At 47.3% G+C, this 24,412-nt stretch overlaps 1 protein-coding gene across 1 annotated transcript in view; it reads right to left on the bottom strand.

The window, feature by feature from the left end:
• The window catches only part of GIGYF1 (GRB10 interacting GYF protein 1), a 1,662,840-nt gene that overhangs the window by 1,323,041 nt on the left and 315,387 nt on the right, over positions 1–24,412 (bottom strand). The window contains exon 7 of the mRNA XM_078668650.1: positions 17,168–17,279. Coding sequence (XP_078524776.1) covers positions 17,168–17,279 — 112 coding nt within the window. The remainder of the gene's footprint in view (positions 1–17,167; positions 17,280–24,412) is intronic.

Raw genomic sequence — 24,412 nt, 5'->3', positions numbered from 1 at the left:
GAGGAAGCCAGCTCCCCTTGGTATCAAAAATTATTCCAAGGTATGTAAAAACTGACACTAGTGATTGCTTCGCCGTTACAAAAAAAGGCTTTGGTGTTTTTTACAGCCCCAAATGCCATAGCATGCGATTTAGAATTATTCACCACTAGGTCAAGCGAGGACATAAATTCACTGAAAGTGTTTAATAGTCTTTGCAGACCCAAATGTGTCGGGGCTATTAGTGCAGCATCATCCGCGTACAGGAGAACAGGAATGCGAGTATCTCCTGCACGCGGTATGTCCATGGAGGCAGTTAAAAGATGCTGCTCCAAAAAGTTTATGTATAAAGTGAACAGCATGGGGGCGATGATACAGCCTTGGCGCACACCCCTACTCGATTTAAACCAGGCTGTACGATTCCCTTCTTGGTTTATTCTAATAGATGCTTTTAAGTCTTTATGAAGCTCAGCCAGAAAATAGACAAGAGGAGGGTCAAGGCCTAGTTTTAACAACATAGACCACAGCTTAGCTCTGTTAACTAAGTCAAAAGCTGTTGACAGATCCATGAAGGCCACAAAAATTGACCCCTTTGCCGCCTTTGTGTATTTTGAAATTATCAAATGCAAATTTAAACATTGATCCTCTGTGCCTCTTCCTGAGCGGAAACCATACTGGGCATTGGACAAGATGTCATTATCCAATGTCCACTTATTAATTCTAGCGAGCAAGACTTGGCCGAGGATCTTCATAGAGGAGTCCAACAAGGATATCGGACGGTAACATTTGGGGTCACTTTTGTCCTTTTTTAAAAATAGGGACTATGATTGAGCATGTCCAGGTTTTGGGAAAACCCCCATCATGTACACAATTAAAAACATTTGCTAATATCATTGCCCACATCTCTGAATTAAATTTATAAAGATCCAAAGGAACCCCATCTGGACCAGGGGCTTTGTTCCCAGCAGAACCCTTTATCTCTACCTCCACTTCAGTTTTACTAAATTCTATTTTATGTAGCAAATCGGAGTGGCAAGGCATATGGAATGTCAGTGACTTCGTTACTTCCATAAATTGCAGAAAAATGTTTAAGCCAGTCTGCTTCAGGGATGTTTACTTCAAGATCTGTATTTCGTGATTGGGCAAAAAGGGGGTTATTAATTTTTGACCAGAATTTGGAGCTTTGTTTAAGGGTAGTAGAGTCCATTAAAGAGTCCCAGGCTTCTTCTTTTATAATCTTTTTTCTTTCTTTCACCACCTTAGCGTAGTTCTTCCTCAATTTGGCTACCAGTGACTTGTCTCTAGGGGTATGTTTAAGCGCTCTCAGCAGTGCAGAGTGGGCTTTGGTACATGCATGGTCAAACCAGCCATGGGCTGGGGCCGGTCCCCTCCTTGGGCTAGCTGTGAGCTCCTCTTCCACTCTAGAACAGATAGCCTCAAAGGCGGCGACTACCTCTTTCCCCCCCATTTCTGGGTCTCTGCAGGTCTCAAGCTCCCCGACTAGTTCTTGTTCAATCAGGGCTAAAAAATATTCAGGGCACACTCTACACCATTTTAGTCGCCTCCCTTGGTCTATACTCTTAACATCCTTCACGGAAGTGGCAGACAAGGCATCTTTAAATAGACCAAGAGACCCATCCATAACTAATGACACCGGATTATGATCACTGAACCCGCTTACAATGGCGTTATAAAAGACTACATAAAGGAGAAGACCTGGTGACATAAAGATGTAATCAATAATCGACTCACTTCCCCTTGCGTTATATGTAACCACGCGATCATTTAAATCAAAAAAACTGGTTCATATAAATCATTTAAAGATAACATATCTTCCATAGCTGAACCCTTTGAGTTATGCTCAAAATGAGGCAAAAGTCGTGTGATCAGGACCATCAGCAACCTCAATCTGGCAATGTAACCCACACAAATGAACATTAAAATCACCCATTAATATGAATTGCACAAAAGTGGTTTGCTTTGACACATAATCTGTTAAAAAGGTAGATAAACCTTCTAAAACAAAATTTGGGGGACCCCCGTGTTGCATTGTAGCAGTTTATAAGAACTATCTTGTTTTTATCTCGAAGAAGAATTTCCAGTAGCTGAAAATAGTGTGAGGAGCTATTGATCTCCTTAATACTACCAGCTACATTAATGGAGACTAAAAACAACAAGCCTCCTCTATCCCTTCCCACCGGAGAACTCTGGGCTTTGACAAAGAAAGAAGTGTAGCCATCCAACCAAAATACATTGTCCCTTGTCCAAGTTTCCTGTAAGGCCACTACGTCATACTCTTTAAGCTTTTTTAGCCAAATCGGGTCTTCCTGTTTTGAACGTAAGCCCGCAATATTCCAGGACAGTAACCTGACATTTCCCCGGCCGGGGTCTGTTGGTGGATCACAAGATTTAGGTAGTATATTACAAGGTGAAATAATACGAACATTATCATGACCATAAACCTTTTTTCTTATTTGGTCAGGTTCTAGTCAGTATCTGCCTGAGTGGCAAGGACCGTAAATCCGTTTGCCAGGATCTAGGCATGTTCCTTGGAGTATTAGCTGTAACACCACCCCTGGATTGCTTTGTAACCCATTGATTGACTTGTAAAGGCATAATTTCTTTATCTGCTTCCCATGGGTTGATGTTATGGTGCGGCCTAATTTTTTCGCTGCCGACTACCATATGTGCTGGGGGATAGAAAAACCCCAGAGGCATAGCTCGAACGCCCTTGCCTACTGGGTCCAGGGGAGAGGCGTCCCAAAAAAGGCGGCTAGTTGTATTGCGAGATTTAAAATTGACTATTACACAGACACCAGCCACACATTTCTTTGTTTAGCCCACCCAATTTACCCTCCTGCCTGTCAGTATATTGTCTGCAATGTTACTTTCGCCCGAACAATTCGCATTGCACCAATTTTTAATATGGTTAAGAAGGGTTTCGTGTGATTCTACCTCCCCGTCAGCAAGTTTAGGCACATTAACCAATATTGCCACAAAAGGTGTTGCATCTGGTGCTAAATTTACTGTAGGAACCCTAGCCAACCGCCCCACCTGTGAGCCTCGTGCCCTTTCCAATAGAGTGGAACTAGGCACTCTATCCCCAGTAGGCGTGGATCTGCCCTTTTCAACATTTCCTTTATTAGGCACGGGGTTATCAGTAACCATGGGAATCAGGGTACTGTCAGCTTTGGGAGCGGAAACCTGTAGAACTGGTGGACCTGTCATTATTTGAGTAGAGGGTGTAGGGACCGGTTTGTTTAAAAAATCATTAATACGGTCACATTTCGTTAAGAGGTCCTTAACACAGTCCTTCAGAGTCTCAATTATATCAGTAGCAATCTGGATTAAAGCAGATTCCAGTCTGTCAGAAAAAAGTTTTTCTAGTAGAGACGAAATGAACAAGTTACTTACCTTCGGTAACGCTTTTTCTGGTAGATACTATATCTGCCTGTGGATTCCTCACCTTGTGAATACCCCTTGCGTCAGCAACATTCGGAAATTCTTTTTTCGTAGCCTCGCGCTGACGTGGACTCCTGACGTCATAGAGACACGACCTCGCTCGCGACTCCGCTGACGTCACCGACGTCTATAATAGGCCCACGCCGGCGTGATGACATCAGTTCCGCCCTTTTTTCCGTGCCATCGAGGCACACGGACGGACCAATGACAGTAGAAATATACAAGTATACATAGTACACAATAATCAAGGCAAAACACAGTGTTAAGCAAAAGCAGGAAAGAAATTGGAACATTTCCTTGACAACAAATTATATATACACTACATTACAGTAACTCTGGCAAAGAAGAGTGGACAACGGGGAGGCGGGTGGGTCAGTGAGGAATCCACAGGCAGATATAGTATCTACCAGAAAAAGCATTACCGAAGGTAAGTAACTTGTTCTTCTGATAGATACATCTGCCGTGTGGATTCCTCACCTTGTGAATAGAGTCCCACAGCAGTCCCCACTCCCGGAGGAGGGTGTCCACTCTTCTAGACCAGGAAATCCTGAAGGACAGAGCGTGCAAAATGACCGTCCCTCCTCACCTCGGAATCCAAGCAGTAATGCTTCGCGAAAGTGTGGAGGGAAGACCAAGTTGCCGCTCTACAAATATCCTCAACAGGCACACCTCTAGCCAATGCTGAGGTCGAAGATTTAGCTCTAGTTGAATGAGCCCTTATACCCTCTGGTGGTTCCTTACCGGCCAAAGAGTAGCAGATCTTTATGCAGAGGACGATCCATCTCGATAAAGTTCTTTTATGGACCGCTCTTCCTTTCTTGCAGCCAGCAAATCCAACGAAGAGCTGGTCTTCCAAACGAAAGTCCTTGGATCTGTCCAAGTAAAAGGACACCGCCCTCTTAGGGTCCAGACGGTGCAGTCTCTCTTCCTCCTTAGAAGGGTGAGGGGGAGGATAGAAGGAAGGTAAAGTAATGGACTGCCCTAGGTGGAAGGGAGTTACCACCTTAGGCAGAAAAGCAGCCCTGGTCCTGAGAACCATTCGATCAGCATGTATGGACAAGAAAGGGGGCTTGTGACAAAGAGCTTGAAGCTCACTTACCCTCCTTGCCGAGGTTATTGCAACGAGGAAGACTGTTTTAAGGGTAAGAAGCCTCAAGGGACATTTGTGGAGAGGCTCAAAAGGAGCACCCATCAAAAAGGTCAAGACCAGATTCAAGTCCCACTGACGCACAATAAAAGGAGTAGGAGGGAACTTATTAATAAGGCCCTTTAAAAACCTTAAAACCACAGGTGACTTAAAAAGAGAAGGCTGGTCAGGCAAACAGAGAAAAGCTGACAGCGCAGAAAGATAACCTTTCACCGTGGCAACAGCAAGACCCTGCTGAGCCAGAGAAAGGGAAAACTGGAGAACGTGAGACAAATGGGTCTTCAAAGGATCAATAGACCTTTCCCCACACCACGAGACAAATTTCGCCCATCTATAAGAATAGATGGACTTAGTGGAGTCACGCCTGGCTGACAAGATGACATCCACAACGTCAGGCGGGAGGGAAAAGGAAATCAGGTTGCCCCGCTCAATCTCCAGGCATGAAGGTGCAATGTCTGGAGGTGGGGGTGTAGAACCTGCCCCTCCATCTGAGAGAGGAGGTCTGCCCTGTGAGGGAGACGGAGCGGCGGGTGAGAGGAGAGGTGGGGAAGATCTGTATACCACACCCTTCTTGGCCAATCCGGGGCGACCAATATGACTTGGGCCCGGTCTAGGCGAATCTTCCTCAGAACCCGAGGAATCAAGGGTATGGGGGGAAACGCGTAAAGGAGTTGACCTCTCCAACTCAACTGAAACGCGTCCCCCAAGGCTCCTTGCATCGTATACTGGAGACTGCAGAAAGACAGGCAGTGCGCATTCTCGTGAGAGGCGAACAGGTCCACCCGAGGAGTCCCCCACATCCGAAAGATGTCGTGAACCACCTCCGGGTGAAGCCTCCACTCGTGGTCGGCAGAGAACTGCCGACTGAGACTGTCTGCACGAACGTTCAGAACCCCGGCCAGATGATTTGCCATCAGACAAATCTGATGGTCCTGAGCCCAGGACCAGAGACGCAGAGCCTCTCTGCAGAGACACTGCGACCCCACTCCTCCCTGTTTGTTGATGTACCACATCGCGGTCGTGTTGTCCGTTAGGACCTGAACAGACTGACCGCGAAGGGAAGGGAGGAAGGCCTTGAGAGCCAAACGTATCGCCCGCAATTCTAGAAGGTTGATGTGAAGCAACCTTTCCTCTGGAGACCAAAGGCCCTTGACCTCCAGATCCCCCAGATGAGCACCCCACCTGAGAGTGGATGCATCCGTTATCACCGTGGCCACCGATGGGGGAAGTTGAAAAGGCTTTCCTTGGGACAGATTGCCTTCCACGCCCCACCAAGACAGATCCGCTGCAGCTTCTCTGGAGATCCACACTGACTCCCTGAGATCTCCGTTGTGCTGATACCACTGCTTGCGGAGGCACCACTGGAGCGCCCTCATGCGCCAGCGTGCATGGTTGACCAACAGAATGCATGAAGCCATCAGACCGAGCAGGCGAAGGACCTTCAGGACTGGAACGACCGCTCCATTGTAAAATAAAGGAATCATCTCCCGTATGTCGCGAATCCTTTGAGGGGGAGGGAATGCACGACATACGGTTGTGTCCAGTACTGCACCTATGAACAGGTTGCGCTGGGAGGGCACCAGGTGAGACTTGGGTACATTTATTGAAAAACCCAACCTGTACAACATCTGGGTTGTTTCCTGCAGATGATGAAGCACAATCTCTGACGACTCCGCTTTGATCAGCCAATCGTCTAGATACGGGAATACCGGAATCCCCGATCTTCTGAGATGCGCCGCCACCACTGCCATCACCTTGGTGAAGACCCGAGGTGCAGTAGTAAGTCCAAACGGAAGGACCGCAAACTGGTAGTGTTGTGACCCAACCGTAAAACGGAGATACCTCCTGTGCGACTTCAGGATTGGGATGTGAAAGTACGCATCCTGCAAGTCGAGTGACACCATCCAGTCTTCTTCCAGCAGAGCCTGAAGAACCTGAGCAAGGGTGAGCATCTTGAATTTCTCCTGCTTCGGATAAAAATTCAAGATCCTGAGATCCAGGCTCGGACGAAGCCTGCCATCCTTCTTGGGAATCAGGAAATACCGGGAGTAGCATCCCTGACCCCTTTCCTGCTCTGGAACCACCTCTATCGCACCTTTTCTCAAAAGTGTTTGGACTTCCTCCTGTAGGAGTAAGGAATATGCTACTTACCAGTATGCATCTGTTCTTGGCATAGAGGGCTGCAGAGTGGTACATTTATGAATAGATCGCCATCTGGTGTTGGGCTCGGATGATTGCACTTGTTTTTCTTCTGGAGAAGTCTTTGTCGTCATCGATGACTCCTCCTCTTGGTGTTAGTGCGCATGGGCATCGGCTCCATCCTTAGATTGTTTTGCCATAGTAGGGTTAGATGGAGTAGTGTAGTAGAATACATAAAGATATGCCCATGTAAGTATCTAAATAAGATAATGTTGGGACAGACAGGTTTCCGGGGAGGCAGGGAGGGCATGTACCACTCAGCAGCCCTCTATGCCAAGAACAGATGCATACTGGTAAGTAGCATATTCCGTTCGAGGCATATGGGCTGCAGATGGTACATTTATGAATAGATTATACAGCAGTTACCTCCCTAGCGGTGGTCACCAGTGTCTGTTGCAACTGTTTGAAATAGAGTTTTTAGTACAGCTTGGCCCACTCTGGCTTGTTGTGTAGCCTGCACATCAACACAGTAGTGTTTTGTAAATGTATGTGGTGTAGACCAAGTTGCTGCTCTACATATGTCATCTAGGGGAATGTTCCCTAAGAATGCCATAGATGCTCCTAGCTTCCGTGTAGAATGAGCTCTAGGAGGAACAGTTAATGTTCTCTTTGCTTTAATGTAACATATTTGTATACATCTTATAATCCATCTAGCGATGCCCGCTTTAGAGATAGGATTGTCCTTATGTGTTGGGGAAAATGCTACAAATAGTTGTTTAGTTTTCCTGAAGTTTTGTGTCCTTTCTATGTAGAACAAAATGGCTCTTTTGACATCTAGTGTATGTAGGGCCCTTTCTGCCACCGTCTGTGGCTTTGGAAAAAAACTGGTAGTTCCACCGGTTGGTTGATGTGGAATGCTGAAATTACTTTAGGCAAGAACTTTGGGTTTGTTCTAAGAACCACTTTATTCTGGTGTAACTGTAGGAATGGTTCTTGTATTGTCAATGCCTGTAATTCACTTACTCTCCTGAGTGAGGTAATGGCTATAAGGAAAGCCACCTTCCATGTAAGGAATTGTATCTCGCACCTGTGCATAGGTTCGAAAGGTGGTCCCATTAGTCTGGTGAGTACTACGTTGAGGTTCCAGACCGGGGAAGGTGGTAATCTTGGTGGAATGACTCTTTTAAGGCCTTCCATGAAGGCTTTTATCGCTGGCACTCTGAACAGGGATATATGCTGCCTGTTTTGTAGGTACACTGCTATAGCTGCTAGATGTACTCTGATAGATGTGTACGCGAGATTACATTGCTGTAAGTGTAGTAAGTAGCAAATAATCTCCCTTGTTGATACGTCCAGAGGGTTGATATTGTTAGTGGTACAGTGTATAGCAAACCTCTTGCACTTAGCTGCATAGCATGCTCTGGTGGTGGGACGTCTCGCTTGCTTAATTATCTCCATGCAATTTGGGGGTAGATCTAAGTACCCAAATTCTAGGATTTCAGGAGCCAGATCGCTAGGTTCAGTTGTGTGGGATCTGGGTGCATTATTTCTCCATGGTTCTGTGTAAGGTGCATGGATAGAATTCTTAGCTTTTGGTGTGGCACTTGTGAGAGTTGCAGGAGCGTGGTGAACCACGGTTGTCGTGCCCACGTGGGTGCCACTAGTATCATGGTCATTGAGTGCTGTTGCAGCTTTCTGACCACTAATGGGATTAGTGGGAGAGGGGGAAAAGCGTATGCAAATTTGTTGGACCAATTTATCCATAACGCATTGCCCAGTGACAGGTGGTGTGGGTACCTGGACGCGAAGCTTTGGCATTTTGCGTTTTGATGAGTGGCAAAGAGGTCTATCTCTGGTTGTCCCCATCTTTGGAAGAATGGCTGCAGTATTTGTTGGTGCAGTTCCCATTCGTGTATTTGTTCCGACTGTCTGCTTAAGATGTCTGCTATCTGGTTTTGGACTCCTGGTAGGTGTTCGGCTAACAGATAGATGTTTTGAGGAATGGCCCATCTCCAAATTTCCTGCGCTAGTCTGGATAGTTGGAGAGAGTGCGTCCCCCCCTGTTTTTGAATATAATACATTGCTGTCATGTTGTCTGTTCTGATCAGGACTGCTTTGTCGGTAACATGTAGTTGAAAGGCTTTCAATGCTAGAAACACTGCTAGTAGTTCTAGATGATTGATGTGCAGTGTTCTTTCCTGCACACTCAACCTTCCTTGCACTGTGTATTTATCCATATGCGCTCCCCATCCCGTGAGCGATGCGTCCGCTGTTATTGTCACCTGTGGAATTGGTTCTAGGAACGACCGCCCCTTGGTAATGTTTGTTGTGTTCCACCACTTCAGAGAGCGGTGTGTGCGGTCGTCTACAAACACCAGATCTGTAATCTGTCCTTGAGCCTGATTCCACTGTGTCGCTAAACATTCTTGTAGCGGACGCATTTGTAGTTTGGCATATGGTATTAGCAGTATGCAGGATGACATCATCCCTAATAGCTGCATGAACACTCTCGCTGCTAGTGAGTGTTGTGGCTGGAATCTTTGAATGATTGTAAGCATTGTTTGTATCCTGGCTGGATTGGGGTATACTTTGGCTTTTTCTGTGTCTATAGTAGCCCCCAGATATTGTTGAACCTTGCTTGGTTGCAGGTGTGACTTTTTGTAGTTCACCGTGAACCCTAGCTGGTGAAGCAGGTGAATTGTCTTTTGTGTGTTCTGAAGACATTCCTCTTGTGACTTGGCCTTTATTAGCCAGTCGTCCAAGTAGGGGAAGACATGTATTTGTTGTCTTCTTAGGTGAGCTGCCACCACTGCTAGGCATTTTGTGAACACCCTTGGTGCAGTTGTGACACCAAACGGAAGGACTTTGAACTGATAATGTTGTCCGTCTACCACAAACCTGAGGTATTTCCTGTGGGCTTTGTGAATCGGGATATGAAAGTAAGCGTCTTTTAGATCCAGTGTAGAAAGTCCCCTTTCTTCAGTAAAGGAAGTACTTGTTGGAGCGTGACCATGTGGAAATTTTCCGAATTTATGTATGCGTTGAGAGGTCTTAGGTCCAATATTGGCCTTAAAGACCCGTCCTTTTTGGGAATTAGGAAGTATAGGGAGTATACTCCTGTTCCTTGTTGGTGCTGTGGAACCTTCTCTATGGCATGCTTTTCTAGCAGGGATAGTACTTCTTGTTTTAACAGTGTCAGATGATCTTGTTTCATTGGATGCTGTTTGGGGGGGGATGTTTGGTGGGGTAGCTGTGAGTTCTAGGCAATAACCATGTTGGATAATTTGTCTCACCCACCTGTCTGATGTGATGTTTTCCCAGGCAGGTAGGAACTGTGATAGGCGTCCCCCGACCGGTGTTATGTGGTCTGGGGGGAGCTGTATGCAGTCACTGTTTTGGGGTTGGAGAGTTGCGGTTGTTGTTGTTTCCGCGACCCCTACCCTTGTTGTTACCTCTGTAACTGCCCCTAGCATTACCTCTGGGTGATGTTGGTGTAAAAGAGGTCTGTTGCTGGCTTGTGCCTGTATTTTTGGATCCTCCTCTATAGGTGGACCTACGAAAGGAACCTCTTTGGGTGGGCTGTTGCAATGCTCCCATTGATTTAGCCGTTTCCGTGTCCTTTTTCATCTTTTCTAAGGCCTCATCTGTCCCTGATCCGAAAAGTGTTTTCGCATCAAAAGGCTGGTTCAATAAGGATGTTTGTACTTCTTGTTTGAACCCTGAGACTCTGAGCCATGCATGTCTCCTTATCATGATGCTTGTGTTTATGGATCTTGCTGCAGTGTCTGCTGCGTCTAGGGCGCACTTAATGGAAGTGTTAGTAATTATCTTTCCTTCCTGTATGAGCTGATCTGCCCTCTTTTGATGTTCTTTGGGGAGATGCGTGATGAGTTTTTCTAATTCATCATAATGAGCTCTGTCATACCTTGCAAGTAATGCTTGCGTATTAGCTATGCGCCAGCTGTTTGCCGCTTGGGATGCTACTCTCTTGCCAGAGGCATCTATTAGTTTAGACTTTGTCAGGAGGTGGAGCTTCTCCTGTAGATAAAGAGTTTGCTCTCTTACGAGCGTTTGTGACCACTAGTGAGTCTAGAGGAATTTGTCCCTTGATAAATATTGGGTCCTTTGGAGCTGCCTTATATTTTTTATCAATTCTTGGGTTTAATATTCTAGCCCTCACCGGGTCTTTGAATATCTCTGATGTGTGACTAAGTAGGCCTTTAAGCATTGGTAATGTTCCTGATGTTCTTTGTGCAGCAGGTAGTGTTTCTAACAAGAAGTCCTCAATTTGAGGTTCTGCATGTAGGTCTACCTTGTGGTATTTTGCTGCTCTATTAATTAATTGTGCAAACCCAGTATTATCATCAGGTGGTGAGGGTTTTGAGGGATACAATTCAGGGTCGTTGTCATTATCTGACCCTACATTGTACTCCTCCCATGGGTCTGCCTCCTCTGGGATTGTGTCTTCATCATCCCCAGGATGTTCTCCCTCTCCTGTGTCACTATCTACATCTGTTGTAGGTGTGGATGGGCGTGTGAAAGGTTTATTTGGCCTAGTGTGAGGAAGAGGAGAAGAGGGTGTGTCTCTAGGTTGTGGAGAAGGGGGAGGAGTTGTATTCGTCCCCATTGTTCTCTTCTTCGGAGGAGTTTTGTCGTCCGATTGTTCATTCTTCCTCTTTTTAGGTAGTTCTGTGACTACCTTACCAGTTTGTGGATCAATAAACAGAGTCTTTTGTTTAGGATCGGTTTTATATTCCTGTGTCGGTACCGCAGTTTTCGGGTCCGAAAGGTGTTTTTTCTTCTGACTGTCCATTTGTATTTTCGACACCGAGATTTTATTCGGATCCGATGCTTTCGGCATCGAGGATGTCTTCGGTGACGAAGGTGTTTTTGACGTCGAAACGTGTTTTGGTGTCGACATGGACTGTCTCGACTTCGAGCTTTCCTTGACATGGAGCTTCGGTGTCGATGTCGTGGTGGGTCGTTTATCGGAACCACCATGATGGGAGACCGAGTGTTTCGGTTTCGTTGCCGGGCCCGAAGGCGGGGCGTCGGAAACTTTTTTCGGTTGTCTGACCGGGCTCGAGGGCGGGGTCGACACCGTGCGGGGTCTGTTCTTGGGTAATGGGACGTCGTCACTCACGGTTTGTTGGACGTCGATTTCCTCGACGTCGGACTCGTCCGCTTCTGACCCCGCCTCGTCGACCTCCTCTTCCTCCTCTTCTAGGTGCTGGTCCTCGAACAGCTCCGGGATTGCTTGTGACTGCATTCTCGATACCTCGTGTCTTCGAGCTCGACGGTTTCTAATCGTCGATTTTGAGGAAAATGCTGCACAGGCGTCACAGTCCCTGGATTCGTGTTCAGGGGACAAGCAGAGGTTGCACACCTCGTGTAGGTCCTTGTGGACTCCGGGCTGGACTATGTCGTCTTCTCGTAGTCGTCGTTCTTCGAAACGCGTCGGGATGGAAGTGAAGTCGCGTTCGATAACCATACCGTCGAATTGGAAAGGGTTACGCGCCGAATATAACCTTTATCGAAGTCGGTCCGGAGCGCTTCGATCCTCATCCGAACCCGATGGCGGAAAAAAACAATCTAAGGATGGAGCCGATGCCCATGCGCACTAACACCAAGAGGAGGAGTCATCGATGACGACAAAGACTTCTCCAGAAGAAAAACAAGTGCAATCATCCGAGCCCAACACCAGATGGCGATCTATTCATAAATGTACCATCTGCAGCCCATATGCCTCGAACCAGATGTTCCTCTGAGCAATATCCCTGGCAAGGAGGGTAATTGGGAGGGAATTCCCGAAAGGGAAGGGCATACCCATTTTCTACGAGATTGAGAACCCAAAGATCTGATGTAACCGATTCCCAATCTCGTAGAAAGTAGGTAAGCCGACCCCCCACTGGACCCACATGATCCTGAATGGCGGATCTAGGGCTGCTTTTCTGTGGCTGGGGGGTTGGAGAGGTGGAGGAGGAAGAGACCTGACGACCTCGAGGACGTGTTCTCTGCTTCCCTCTGTAAGACCTATACAAGGTATTCTGCTGCTGTTGCTGCTGCTGCTGAGCAGGTCTATACGACCGAAAGGAAGAGCGACCAAACCCTCTAAACTTTCTGGTCGTAGAACCCCTGACCTGAAAGCCAAGAGATCTAGCAGTTGCCCTGCTGTCCTTGAATCTCTCCAAGGCCGCGTCTGCCTTCTTCCCAAAAAGCCCCTCGCCATCGAAAGGCAAATCCAATAATGCAGACTGCACATCCGCTGAAAAGTCAGATGACTTCAACCAGGCTGAACGCCTCGTGGCAACCGCCGTGCCCATGATCCTTGCCACAGAATCTGTTGTATCAAGTCCACTTTGGATGACCTGACGAGCCGCTGCCTGAGTGTCAGATAAAACCTCTTCAAAGTCCTTTCTACTAGCCTCAGGAACCTTAGGGACCAAAGAACTTATAGAGTCCATAAGAGCATGGATGTATCTTCCCATGAGGCAAGTGGCGTTAGAAGACTTCAAAGCCATGCTAGACGAAGAAAAAATCTTCTTCGCGACCTGATCTTGTTTCTTGGCCTCTTTGTCGCCAGGTACCTGCGGAAAAGCTCCAACAGACTTCTTAGAGCAAGCGGCCTGAATTACCAAACTTTCAGGGGAAGGATGCGAAGATAAGAAAGCAGGATCCTCAGGAGCCACTCTATACCTCCTAGCCACACTTTTTGCAACTGCAGGAGCAGAAAAAGGCTTTTTCCAAACTTCCATTATAGGATCCTTTAAGGCATCGTTAAATGGGAGCAAAGGTTCTACTGATGAACTAGGAGAATGGAGGACCTCTCAACAAATTCGATTTAAACTCGACAGAGGGTAAAGTCAGACCTAAAAGTCCTGCTGCCTTCTTCATGACAACATGATAAGGTTGAACATCCCTGGAGGGGGCATCAGGTCCAGAAGGCAAAGACCACTCCGGAGAAAACTCAAGACCACTAGCATCCGCCAGGTCTTCGAAACAATCCCCTTCCAGCTCACCTTCCTCCACCTCAGAAGATGAATCATTAACTCTCTGCTCCTCCAGAAGTCGTTGAGCCTCTCTACGAGATCTCATTTTGACTCGAAGTGCAGTCGAATCCAACGCAGAATTCGACAGCGTCGGAGCTGACTTCGGAATCGAATCCGAGGGCTTGGAAGGCTGCCCCATAGAATCCAAGGGAGTCGGTGACGCCGGAACCGGGGTCATCGACTTCGGCCGAGCCGGCGTCGACCTTGATGGAACTTGATATTGCCACAGCGGAGTCGGAGCCGGCATATATGGCATGAAGGGTGCTGGAGCATAAGAGTGAGGAACACCCAAATTTAAAGCCATAGGACCCATGGGACCCGAAGGCGCTCCAGAGGGGTACCACGACCTCGAGAAAACACCATACATCGCGTTTAAAAACGCAGAAGGGTCCTGACCTGGAGTCGGGAATGGTGGATGCTCAGGCTGACCTCGAGGCACATTAGAATCTGTTTCCTCAACAGGATTCGAAGCCCCTTCCTCAACAGGATCTCCATCGCTGTCTTCCGGAGCCGGAGATGGAGCCGGAGTCGGATCCGGAACTGGAGTCGGAGAATGGACCATCGACTCCGAAGGCGAAGCCTCACCTTCCGACTCATGAGGAGGAATCACTTTCGACTTCATCCTTTTAGGAGACTTCGATCTGGAATGATGACGGGATACGTGTCTCCTCTTATGCTTCTTGTGGGAACTGGAAGCATGACTGGATGATGACTTCGAGGCAGACGCCTCTCGAGACCTTGACCTGGATCTCGACCTCGACTTCTTCGGATGCTTCGAGGATCTTTTAACCTTACTTGCTTTAAGTTTAGCAACAAGAAGTTTAGATTCCCTCTCACGAAGAGCCTTCGGATTAATCTTTTGACATGATGAACAACCATCGACGTCATGATCCGAGCTTAAACACCAGATACAGTCTTGGTGAGGGTCCGTAACGGACATCATCTTCCCGCATTCTCTGCAAGGCTTAAAACCGGTCTTCTTTGTCGACATGACAGTTAGAATAGAAATATCTGAGAATGGAGAATCGAAGAAACGAAGTAACAATGTACTAAGGCTACAGAGTATCCCGAAACCGTTAGCGTCGACGACGCGGAAAAAAGGGAACTGATGTCATCACGCCGGCGTGGGCCTATTATAGGCGTCGGTGACGTCAGCGGAGTCGCGAGCGAGGTCGTGTCTCTATGACGTCAGGAGTCCACGCCGGCGCGAGGCTACGAAAAAAGAATTTCCGAATGTTGCTGACGCAAGGGGTATTCACAAGGTGAGGAATCCACACGGCAGATGTATCTATCAGAATCCCTCCTCTGTAATGTAAGTGGCACGTTGACCCCCAGTCTGTCTGCTTGAAATATTCTCACTGACACCAGAGAACTCAAAAACAGTAGGTATCACGGTTTCTGGCAATTCCGGGATAGGAAGTACAGTGGGGGACTGGGGCATATTTGCTCTACATGACTCGATAATAATCCTTGGTTCCAGCGGTATACAGTTAATGGTGGATGTGGTAGATGTACCTGAGCCCACTGGAATACAATCAAGGCCCAGCTCACGCTCTGTGACCGCAATCTGGGTAGTGAGTTCATCCACTTTCGTAGTCAGATACGTGATAATGCTGTTGGTGTATTTAGGAACTTTGGCTTTCACTTCCCCCACCGCAGAGGTTAATAGTTTTCGCTTACCCATGATAAGGACGTGGCCCGTCCCGTCCCTGGTCGTGATTGGACGGCCTTAGACGGCCCGCCCTTTGCCCTGGCTTATCCCGGCGCAAACCCACGCGCGTCCCGCGACGCGGGAGATGTTCTGCTGTGTTATAGCGCCTGCGGGCGCAGCAGGAGCGTCAGGGGAGCGCCGGGATGCCGGGGCTGCTGGGGGATGTAGTCCCTCCGATGCGGCTGGTCTCGCAAAGGCCGTTCCCCTCACGGCAGGAAGTCCGCGTTGCTGGCCGTTCCCCTCACGGCTGGGATGTCACAGAAGACGGCCGTTTCCCTCACGGCAAGGTAAGGCTGCTAGAAAGTGTCCCCGCGCCCCGCTCGATGCCCCGCGGTGTTATAGCGCCTGCGGGCGCAGCAGGAGCGTCACGGGAGCGCCGGGATGCCGGGGCTGCTGGGGGATGTAGTCCCTCCGATGCGGCTGGTCTCGCAAAGGCCGTTCCCCTCACGGCAGGAAGTCCGCGTTGCTGGCCGTTCCCCTCACAGCTGGGATGTCACAGAAGACGGCCGTTTCCCTCACGGCAAGGTAAGGCTGCTAGAAAGTGTCCCCGCGCGATGCCCCGCGGTGTTATAGCGCCTGCGGGCGCAGCAGGAGCGTCACGGGAGCGCCGGGATGCCGGGGCTCCTGGGGGATGTAGTCCCTCCGATGCGGCTGGTCTCGCAAAGGCCGTTCCCCTCACGGCAGGAAGTCCGCGTTGCTGGCCGTTCCCCTCACGGCTGGGATGTCACAGAAGACGGCCGTTTCCCTCACAGCAAGGTAAGGCTGCTAGAAAGTGTCCCCGCGCCCCGCTCGATGCCCCGCGGTGTTCTAGCGCCTGCGGGCGCAGCAGGAGCGTCACGGGAGCGCCGGGATGCCGGGGCTGCTGGGGGATGTAGTCCCTCCGGTGCGGCTGGTCTCGCAAAGGCCGTTCCCCTCACGGCAGGAAGTCCGCGTTGCTGGCCGTTCCCCTCACGGCTGGGATGTCACAGAAGACGGCCGTTTCCCTCGCGGCAAGGTAAGGCTGCTAGAAAGTGTAAAGACAGATTGGTAAAATGTTAAACTCTCCTTTGGTGTCAGTGTATAAATTGCGACAACAGTGCTCTTCGCGTAATGTCTCCGATACAAGAGTGTTCATAATGTTAGTCTTCCTCAAAACTCTTCCTGTGGTTCTGGTGTAATAAGTGGCTCCAGCTGATACTCTTGCTCAGTACTCCTCTCCTCCACCTCCCTTCTCAAAGGCTACACTGAAATTACAAATTTGAGGTATTTGTATAATGTTTCCGGCAGCAACACAATTTTTTCAAGCCATCATTTTTTTTTGGCATAGAGTGCTCTCTTTGGTGCATAAATCACTCTTTTTCAAAGTAAACAGGTTTTTTGGGTGGTGTTCTGCCAGCACTTCTACCGATGTCTTCATCGATGTCTGTGAATCTTGTGTCTCGAAATGTGTTTTTTCAAAGTACACCCCCTGATTTTCCTGGGCAACCTCTATCTTAAGACTATTTACTCGCCACTGGAGAGGTCTTATTCCTTAAAGAACTAAGAGGACTGTGCAGTTAGAGATCAAAACTGTAAATTTGTGTTACAACGCATTTATACATTAAACAATGCTTTTATTTATTGACTGCTATGAAGAAATACAATCTTCCTGTCACATCTAGAAGGTCTGCCTATAATTTTACGACAAAAGAAAAAGTGTCTCACCTCTTCCCCGGGCACTGCCCCGTCCACGGGCTACCCCTCCTGGGGGGAGCCCGGCTCCTTTCCCCATGAGTCGCAGCACAGCAACACTGTTCACAGACATCGAAAAGTTCCTCTGAGGAAGCAAGGATTAGAGGTTACCATACATAGACCAGAATAATGTTTAAACTGCTAGATGAAACGTATTGCCCTTTAAACAAGGCATCACAAGCGTAACAGACAAGCAGGCAGAATTTGCAGTAATCTGGAAAGAAATGCTGTGTGGAACAGGAAGAGGAGATATGAACAATAGTTACTTACCTGTAATCTGTGGTTTTCAAGGATTACAGGTAAGTAACTATTGTTCTTCTCCAGTATTGGGGTGTCTTTCATAGATTCACATGCCTGAATCAGAGTAGATATCAGTACACACCATCGTGCTCATAGACGCTCCTCATATAGTGCATACGCATACCTTGCAAACAAGTATCACATGTAAAATAACCGTCTAAAAGAGCATAGGAGGAGGAGGGAGAACAGAGGCTCACCTTATTTAAAAAGATTGGCAAGCACTGCTCGCCCCACTGACGTATCTGCATCGCTGGCAGCATCTAAGCAGTCGTGCTTGGTGAAGGTATGCTTGCTGGACCAAGTTGCCGCTCTGCAGATGTGATGGACACTCCAGTAAAAAGGGCTGTCTAGCAAGAGACAGCTCTCGTAGAATGCGCCCTTGGCAATGATTGCAATGGTCTTCCTGCTTGCTGATGACAGACTGATTGCTAAGGACACCCAGCGGGTTATGGTATGTTTAGATACAGCGTATCCTTGGCGTATCCTTCCGTATGCTACAAATAACTTGTCTGTCTTACGCAATGTAGCAGTTCTTTGAAGATAGAATTTGAGACATCTTCTGATGTCAAGGGAATGCAAGGCCTTCTCCGCTACAGTTTGCGGTTTAGGAAAGAATATTTTTAGAATCACTGTCTCGTTAAGATGAAAGTCGGATGGAACTTTAGGCATGTAGCTTGGATTGGTACGAAGCACCACTGAATTTGAAGTGAATTGTAAAAACTGAGACTTTATGGTAAATGCTTGAATGTCACGGACTCTACGTGCCGATGTCAGTGCTAGAAGAAGAGAAACCTTCCAGGAAAGGAATTTGAGATCCACCTTATGAATAGGTTCAAAGGGGTGACGCATGAGTTGGGAAAGCACCACATTCAAGTACCAGGAAGGAGGTGGACGCCGAACAGGAGGGAACATTCGGAATAGACCTTTGAAGAGATGTTTAATTATTCTAGTGGAGTACAGAGAATTAGAGCCATCCGGACAGAACCTGGAAATGGCAGCCAAAAATACCTTCAGTGTGGCATGAGACAAACCAGATTTAGCCAATTGAAAAAAGAACGGTAAGATCTGTTCTGGTTTAGCATGGAGTAGATGTAAATTGTCCATGAGACACCAGGTACAAAACCTTTTCCATTTAAGTTTGTATGTCTTAATAGTAGCAGGCGCTCTAGCATTGGCTAAAACCTCTTGACAATCCTCTGGGATATCTAGATGGGCGAACTCAACGTGCTGAGGAGCCAAGCTGCTAATTTCAAGGAAGCTGGATCCGGAAGACAAATTTTACCCCTCTGCATTGTCAGAAGATTTGGTATTGGTTGAAGTTGTATGGGATTGCACTTCGAGAGAAGTAGGAGCTCGGTGAACCAATATTGATGAGGCCACCTGGGCGCAATGAGGATGAGGCGACATGGTTGCAGTTTCATTTTCCGGATGACCCTGGGAACCAAAGGAATCAGCGGATAGGCGTATGCATATATCTGAGACCAGTTCATCAAAAGTGCATCCCTGCAGGAGTCCTTGTGGGGAATCCAGCTTGCAAAGTGTGGGCATTTGCGGTTCTGATTTGTTACAAATAAGTCCAGTTCGGGATGACCCCACTCTCGAATGACTGTCCAGAGTCGGTTGATGGATTTCCAATTCGTGATTGGACACTGTAGTTCTGCTGAGAGAATCCGCTAGAACCTTGGACATTCCTGGAACGTGCACTGCCGAAAGATTTATCCTGTGATCTAGAGCCCAACTCCAAATCTCCTGGGCCTGCTGAAAAAGACAGGCCGATTTTGTGCCCCCTTGTTTAAATAATGCATACTTGTTGTGTTGTCTGTCTTGATTAGAACTGTGGATCCTTGTTTTACTGTTCGAAAGGACTTCAAGGCCAGAAAAATTGCTCTCAACTCTAGCAGATTTATGTGCCATTTCTTTTGATGCGCTTTCCATTTTCCATTGACAGTCATTCTCTGTAGGTGTGCCCCCAATCCTTCCAGGGAAGCATCCGTGGTGATGGTATACCTTGGAACTTCCGGCAGGAATGAACACCCTACTTGTAGGTTTTTCTTTTGAACCCACCAAAGAAAAGCTACTCTTATGCGGTATGTTATGGTAATCCTGTCGTAGAACAACCCCGAAACCTGCACCCATTGGAGGTTGAGTTCCTCTTGGAAAGGTCTCATCCGAAAACGGCAGTTGGGTATCAAAGGGATGCAGGATGATAGCATCCCTAGGAATGACTTGAACATTACTAATGAAACGTACTCTTTTTGCCGCAAGCTGAGGGCCATGTTGCAAATTTTGAGTGGTCTCTTGAGACAAAGGCTCGAGTGAGCAGAGTGTCTAATGTGGCTCCCGGAAACAATATCCTCTGCGATGAAACAAGATGGGATTTCTTGAAATTGATTGCGAGACCCAGAGACTGCAATAGCAACAGGCATCTTTGAACGTGTACTCTTGCTGCTCCCAAAGAATTGGCCTTGATAAGGCAATCTTCTAAGTACGGGAAAAATTGAATGCCTTCCAAGCGAAGATGTGCCACCACTGGAGCTAATATCTTTGTTAACACCCGGGGTGCTGAACGAAGCCCAAATGGGAGAACCTTGAATTGAGAATCCCTGCCAGCCACTCTAAACCTTTAGAATTTTCTGTGCCTGGGGAGGATGGGTACGTGAAAGTAAGCATACTAAAGGTCAAGGGTGGCCATGTGATAGCCTTTGGAAAGAAGCTGGAGGATTTCTTGAAGTGTTAACATCCGGAAGTACAGTTTCTTGAGGTATTTGTTGGGGGCACGCAGGTCGAGGATAGGGCGCCATTGCCCTGATTTTTTTCGTATGAGGAAGAACCTCAAATAGAAACCTCTTCCTTTCTGCAATTTGGGAACCTACGATTGCACCTTTCCAAATCATCATATTTATTTGGGAGAACAGCTCTTTGAGGTGAGCTGGTGGTGGACCTTTTGGAGGGGTTTTGACAAATTCTAAAGCGTGTCCTCTGGCCCCTACATCCAGGACCCACTTTTCTGTAGTAATTTGGGACCACTTTAAGAAGTAATGGGATATTCTTCTTCCAACGTTTGACCTTGGTATGGGCAGAGGTGGTGGCAGGTGGCAGCTCTTTGCCTTTAGGAGGAATCCTGTCCCCGATAAGAGGACTTTCTTTTTCCTTGCGAAAAGTTGTTGCCTCGCTGTCCGTATGTTTGTTGCTTATACGGCTGGTATCGCTGGTTACCCTGTGAAGATTGGTACGAGTGTGGTTGAGAGTAGCCCCCTCTATTAGAATAGGACCCACGTCCTTTGGCACCACGAAAGGACGAATTGTGAAACTGCGGTTTTCCCAGTGACCTTGCGGTTTCAGTATCTTTCTTTATGGCCTGCAAGGCCTCGTCAATGTGCTGGCCAAAGAGAAATTCTCCATCGTAAGGCATATCTATTATTTTTGCCTGTACTTCCTGGCAGAAGGATGTTGACTTAAGCCAACCCCGTCTCCTCAGTACTACTGCACCTGCCAATTGTCAGAAGCCTGTAGATGCTACATCGACAGCTTTATCAATCATCTCCGCAGAAGCGCACTCTCCATGTAATACTTTCTAAGCTTCTGATCTTTCTGGTTCCGGAAGCTTTTCAAGATATGATGAAATATCCGACCACACCCGTCTATCATATCTCCCTAGTATTGCTAGGGAGTTTGCCGCACGGATTGTAGTTGCAGCTACCGTAGACACCTTTTTGCCAATGGAGTCCAGAAGTCTGCATTCTCTGCCAGGTGGAGCGGTCACTTGTGAGGACGGGTTTCTGGCTCGTCTCTGGGCTGCTTGAGTGACAACAAAATCTGTCTTAGGTTGTCCTATAAGGCATGCAGGTGATGTGAGAGGCGCTTTATACTTTGTTTACACAAGGTAAGACTGCGGGTAAAGAATTTTGTAGTTGACATGATTTTAAGGCCCTCCTTCCAAATACAATCAATTATTGGGATTATTTTATCTTGTCTTTGTGGCTGATCCTTAAAGTCATACAAAAAACAATCATCCTGTTTAGCTTCCATGGTAATTTGAAACCTCTTTGTTGCTCTCTCCATTACTAGATGGAATCCCCCAATGTCCACAGGCGGAGAGTCCGCAGTATGAGGAGCAGTAGGTGATGCGGTTTGCGTCAGGTGATCGTCCCACTCCGACAGTACAGATTTATCATCCACATCTCCTTCCTCTGTCATCATCAGTGGTTATATCCTCCTGCGTATGGTGGGATTGTGCCGGAGAAGGTGGAATTGTGGAACATACGTCAGGTGCTGGTGTTGGAGAAGATTGTCTTGGAATTCTTAAGGTTGAAGCAGGTGTTTGAGGCATTCGTGTTGCAGGAAGCGACTCCGCCGATTCGGATGGAGGGTACCGGCGGTAATAGTCATTCAACATATATTGCAGATTGTTAAGGAGATGTAACGGCATCTGTGCTGTTGGCACTGCAGCAGGGGTTTGATCTACAGACTCAAGAAGCTGTTCTTCCTCCTGATCCTCCTCCAGAAACTTTATCAGCAGTTCTGAAGGATTTATGGCCGCCCAGAATCTGTCATCCTCGTCAGATTGTTCATCCTCCTCTTCTGAAACTAGAAGCTGCTCAAGCAATTTCAACGGTGATAGAGCCGTTAGAGAAGAGCCTCTTCTTTGCAATAAGGAAACCCCCATAGACTGAGAGGTAAAGAAGGTAGCAGACGGAGCAGCAGACCAAACCTGCATATCTGTGCATGAAGAAAGAAAAGGCGTCGACGGACAAACAGTCGACGGTATCGTCGACGGGGATATTGTATGTACCGTGGCCAGCGATAAAACCATGATCTTCGTCGACAGGGCTATCAATGTCGACGATATTTTCGACAGTGAGGCAGTCTTAGTAGAAGACGTAGCAGTCAACGACGGTGGAATTCTCGCTGACGATGCAGCTGTCGCCGACGGTGGAATTTGACGACTATGTTCTCGTCGGCAGCATCCTTTTTGTCTTAGACGATGGAGCGTCGATGCTTGATGACAGTATCTTCGTCGACGAGATGGGTCTAACAAACTGAGACCATCTTCGACAGTGAAGAAGCAGAGGACATCATCTGAGGTCTTGGCGATGAGAAAGTAACCGTCGACGTAGACGGTAACCGTCGACAAAGAAGCCGTCGACGATGCAGTCGTCGCCGAGGTCTTTTTCCCAGGCAAAACTTTCTGTGACAGTCTTAGTTGGAAAAGACTTTGCAGACTTTCTGGGGCGTATTAAGTCCGGATTTTGAAGGTGGAGAAGCCATTTTTGCAGTAGAGGAGGAAGGCAAGCTAGAATCCTTTGCTTTTCTCAACACCTTAGCCCCAGGAGAAGATACCACTTTCTCAATCTTCCTCAATCTTCCTCTTTCTGGAAGAAATAGTAGACCCCGAAGCCAAACTTCCTACTTCAGATTATCCTGGTCCTTGATCTTCTGCAACCATAGTAGAAACGACCTTCCCTGTCTGAGGGTCTTCTGAGGAAAGGTTCTGCAGATCTTACAATCCTTTACCTCATGGTCTGGATACAGGCAATAAAGATTAGTTACTTACCTGTAATCCTAGTTCTCTTCCAGGGGTATACTCATTAAAGTCATAAGCACTGAATTATCTCCGCCCATGAGCGGGAACTCGGAACACAAACAATATACATATATATGTGTAAATATATCAAAAAGTACATAGTACTAAACTAATTATACACATATAAATGTATAATAACCATAATATGCAGCCTAACATATATACATAGGCTAATAAAGCCAAAACGTACACACGTTGTGAAGCAAGAACATATGCTGTATATAATTGCAATAAACAGGCATGAGCCTAAAATGCATTTCATAACCATGAAAACCTTTTATTTTCATCAATGAACCTGTTGTAAACAGTTATTAGCCTAAAAGGCTGCATATGAAAAAATGTCTGTACAGAAAATCAGACTGGCACCCTGCCTTTAAGGCCCCAGAGAATCTGTCCACTTTGCCTTTAAGGCCTCCAGGAGAACTCGGTTCCCATCATGCACCACAGGTGACAGTTAGGTCAGTTCTTTTGTACGGTACAGTAAAACTTTAGCAGGAATCTGCACTTAAAAACTTCATATATTGAAAACCTCAATGCTACTGCTCACCCGGGGAGGCAGGAGGGTGCTTATGACTTTAATGAGTATACCCCTGGAAGAGAACTAGGATTACAGGTAAGTAACTAATCCTTCTCTTCCAGGGGATACTCATTAATAGTCATAAGCACTGAATAGAGTAGCAAGCTCATACCCACTGGAAGCGGGCGAACAGATAAATGCATAGCCACACTTTAAAACCATAGTGTTTAGCTAGAATTAGCAAACAAATTTCTGAGGGATGCTTGTTCCACTTGTGCATCAACCTGCGCATCAGAATCTATACAGTAATGGCGTGTAAACGTATGCACTGAACGCCAAGTAGCTGCTTTACATATCTGACATAGCCACATTCCGAAGGAGAGCTGTGGTAGAAGCTTTACCCCTCGTAGAATGCGCCCTAGGTCTACCTGACAAAGACTTGTGGGCTAGCTGATAAGCCAGTAGGATACATGACACTATCCATCTAGAAATGGATCTCTTGGACGCTGCCAAACCAGTATTTGTAGGACCATAGTTCACAAAAAGACGGTCCGTGTGCCTCAAAGACTGTTTTATCTAAGTAAAATTTCAAAACCCTTTTCAGATCTAACTAATGTAGAGCCCGTTCAGCCGGACTCTAAGGGTTTGGGAAGAAAGTAGGCAATGTTATGGTTTGATTAATATAAAAATCCGACACCACCTTGGGTAGGAAAGCAGGATGAGTTCTGAGCACCACTCTGTTTCCATGAAAAATAGTGTACGGTTCATTGCAACACAGAGCCTGGATTTCGCTCACCCTACGAGCAGAAGTGATGGC

Source organism: Lissotriton helveticus, chromosome 12, assembly GCF_964261635.1.
Source record: "Lissotriton helveticus chromosome 12, aLisHel1.1, whole genome shotgun sequence".
In the NCBI taxonomy this organism is placed as follows: domain Eukaryota; kingdom Metazoa; phylum Chordata; class Amphibia; order Caudata; family Salamandridae; genus Lissotriton; species Lissotriton helveticus.
Note: the sequence above shows the minus strand (reverse complement) of the source record. Positions and strands in the feature narration are given on the sequence as shown.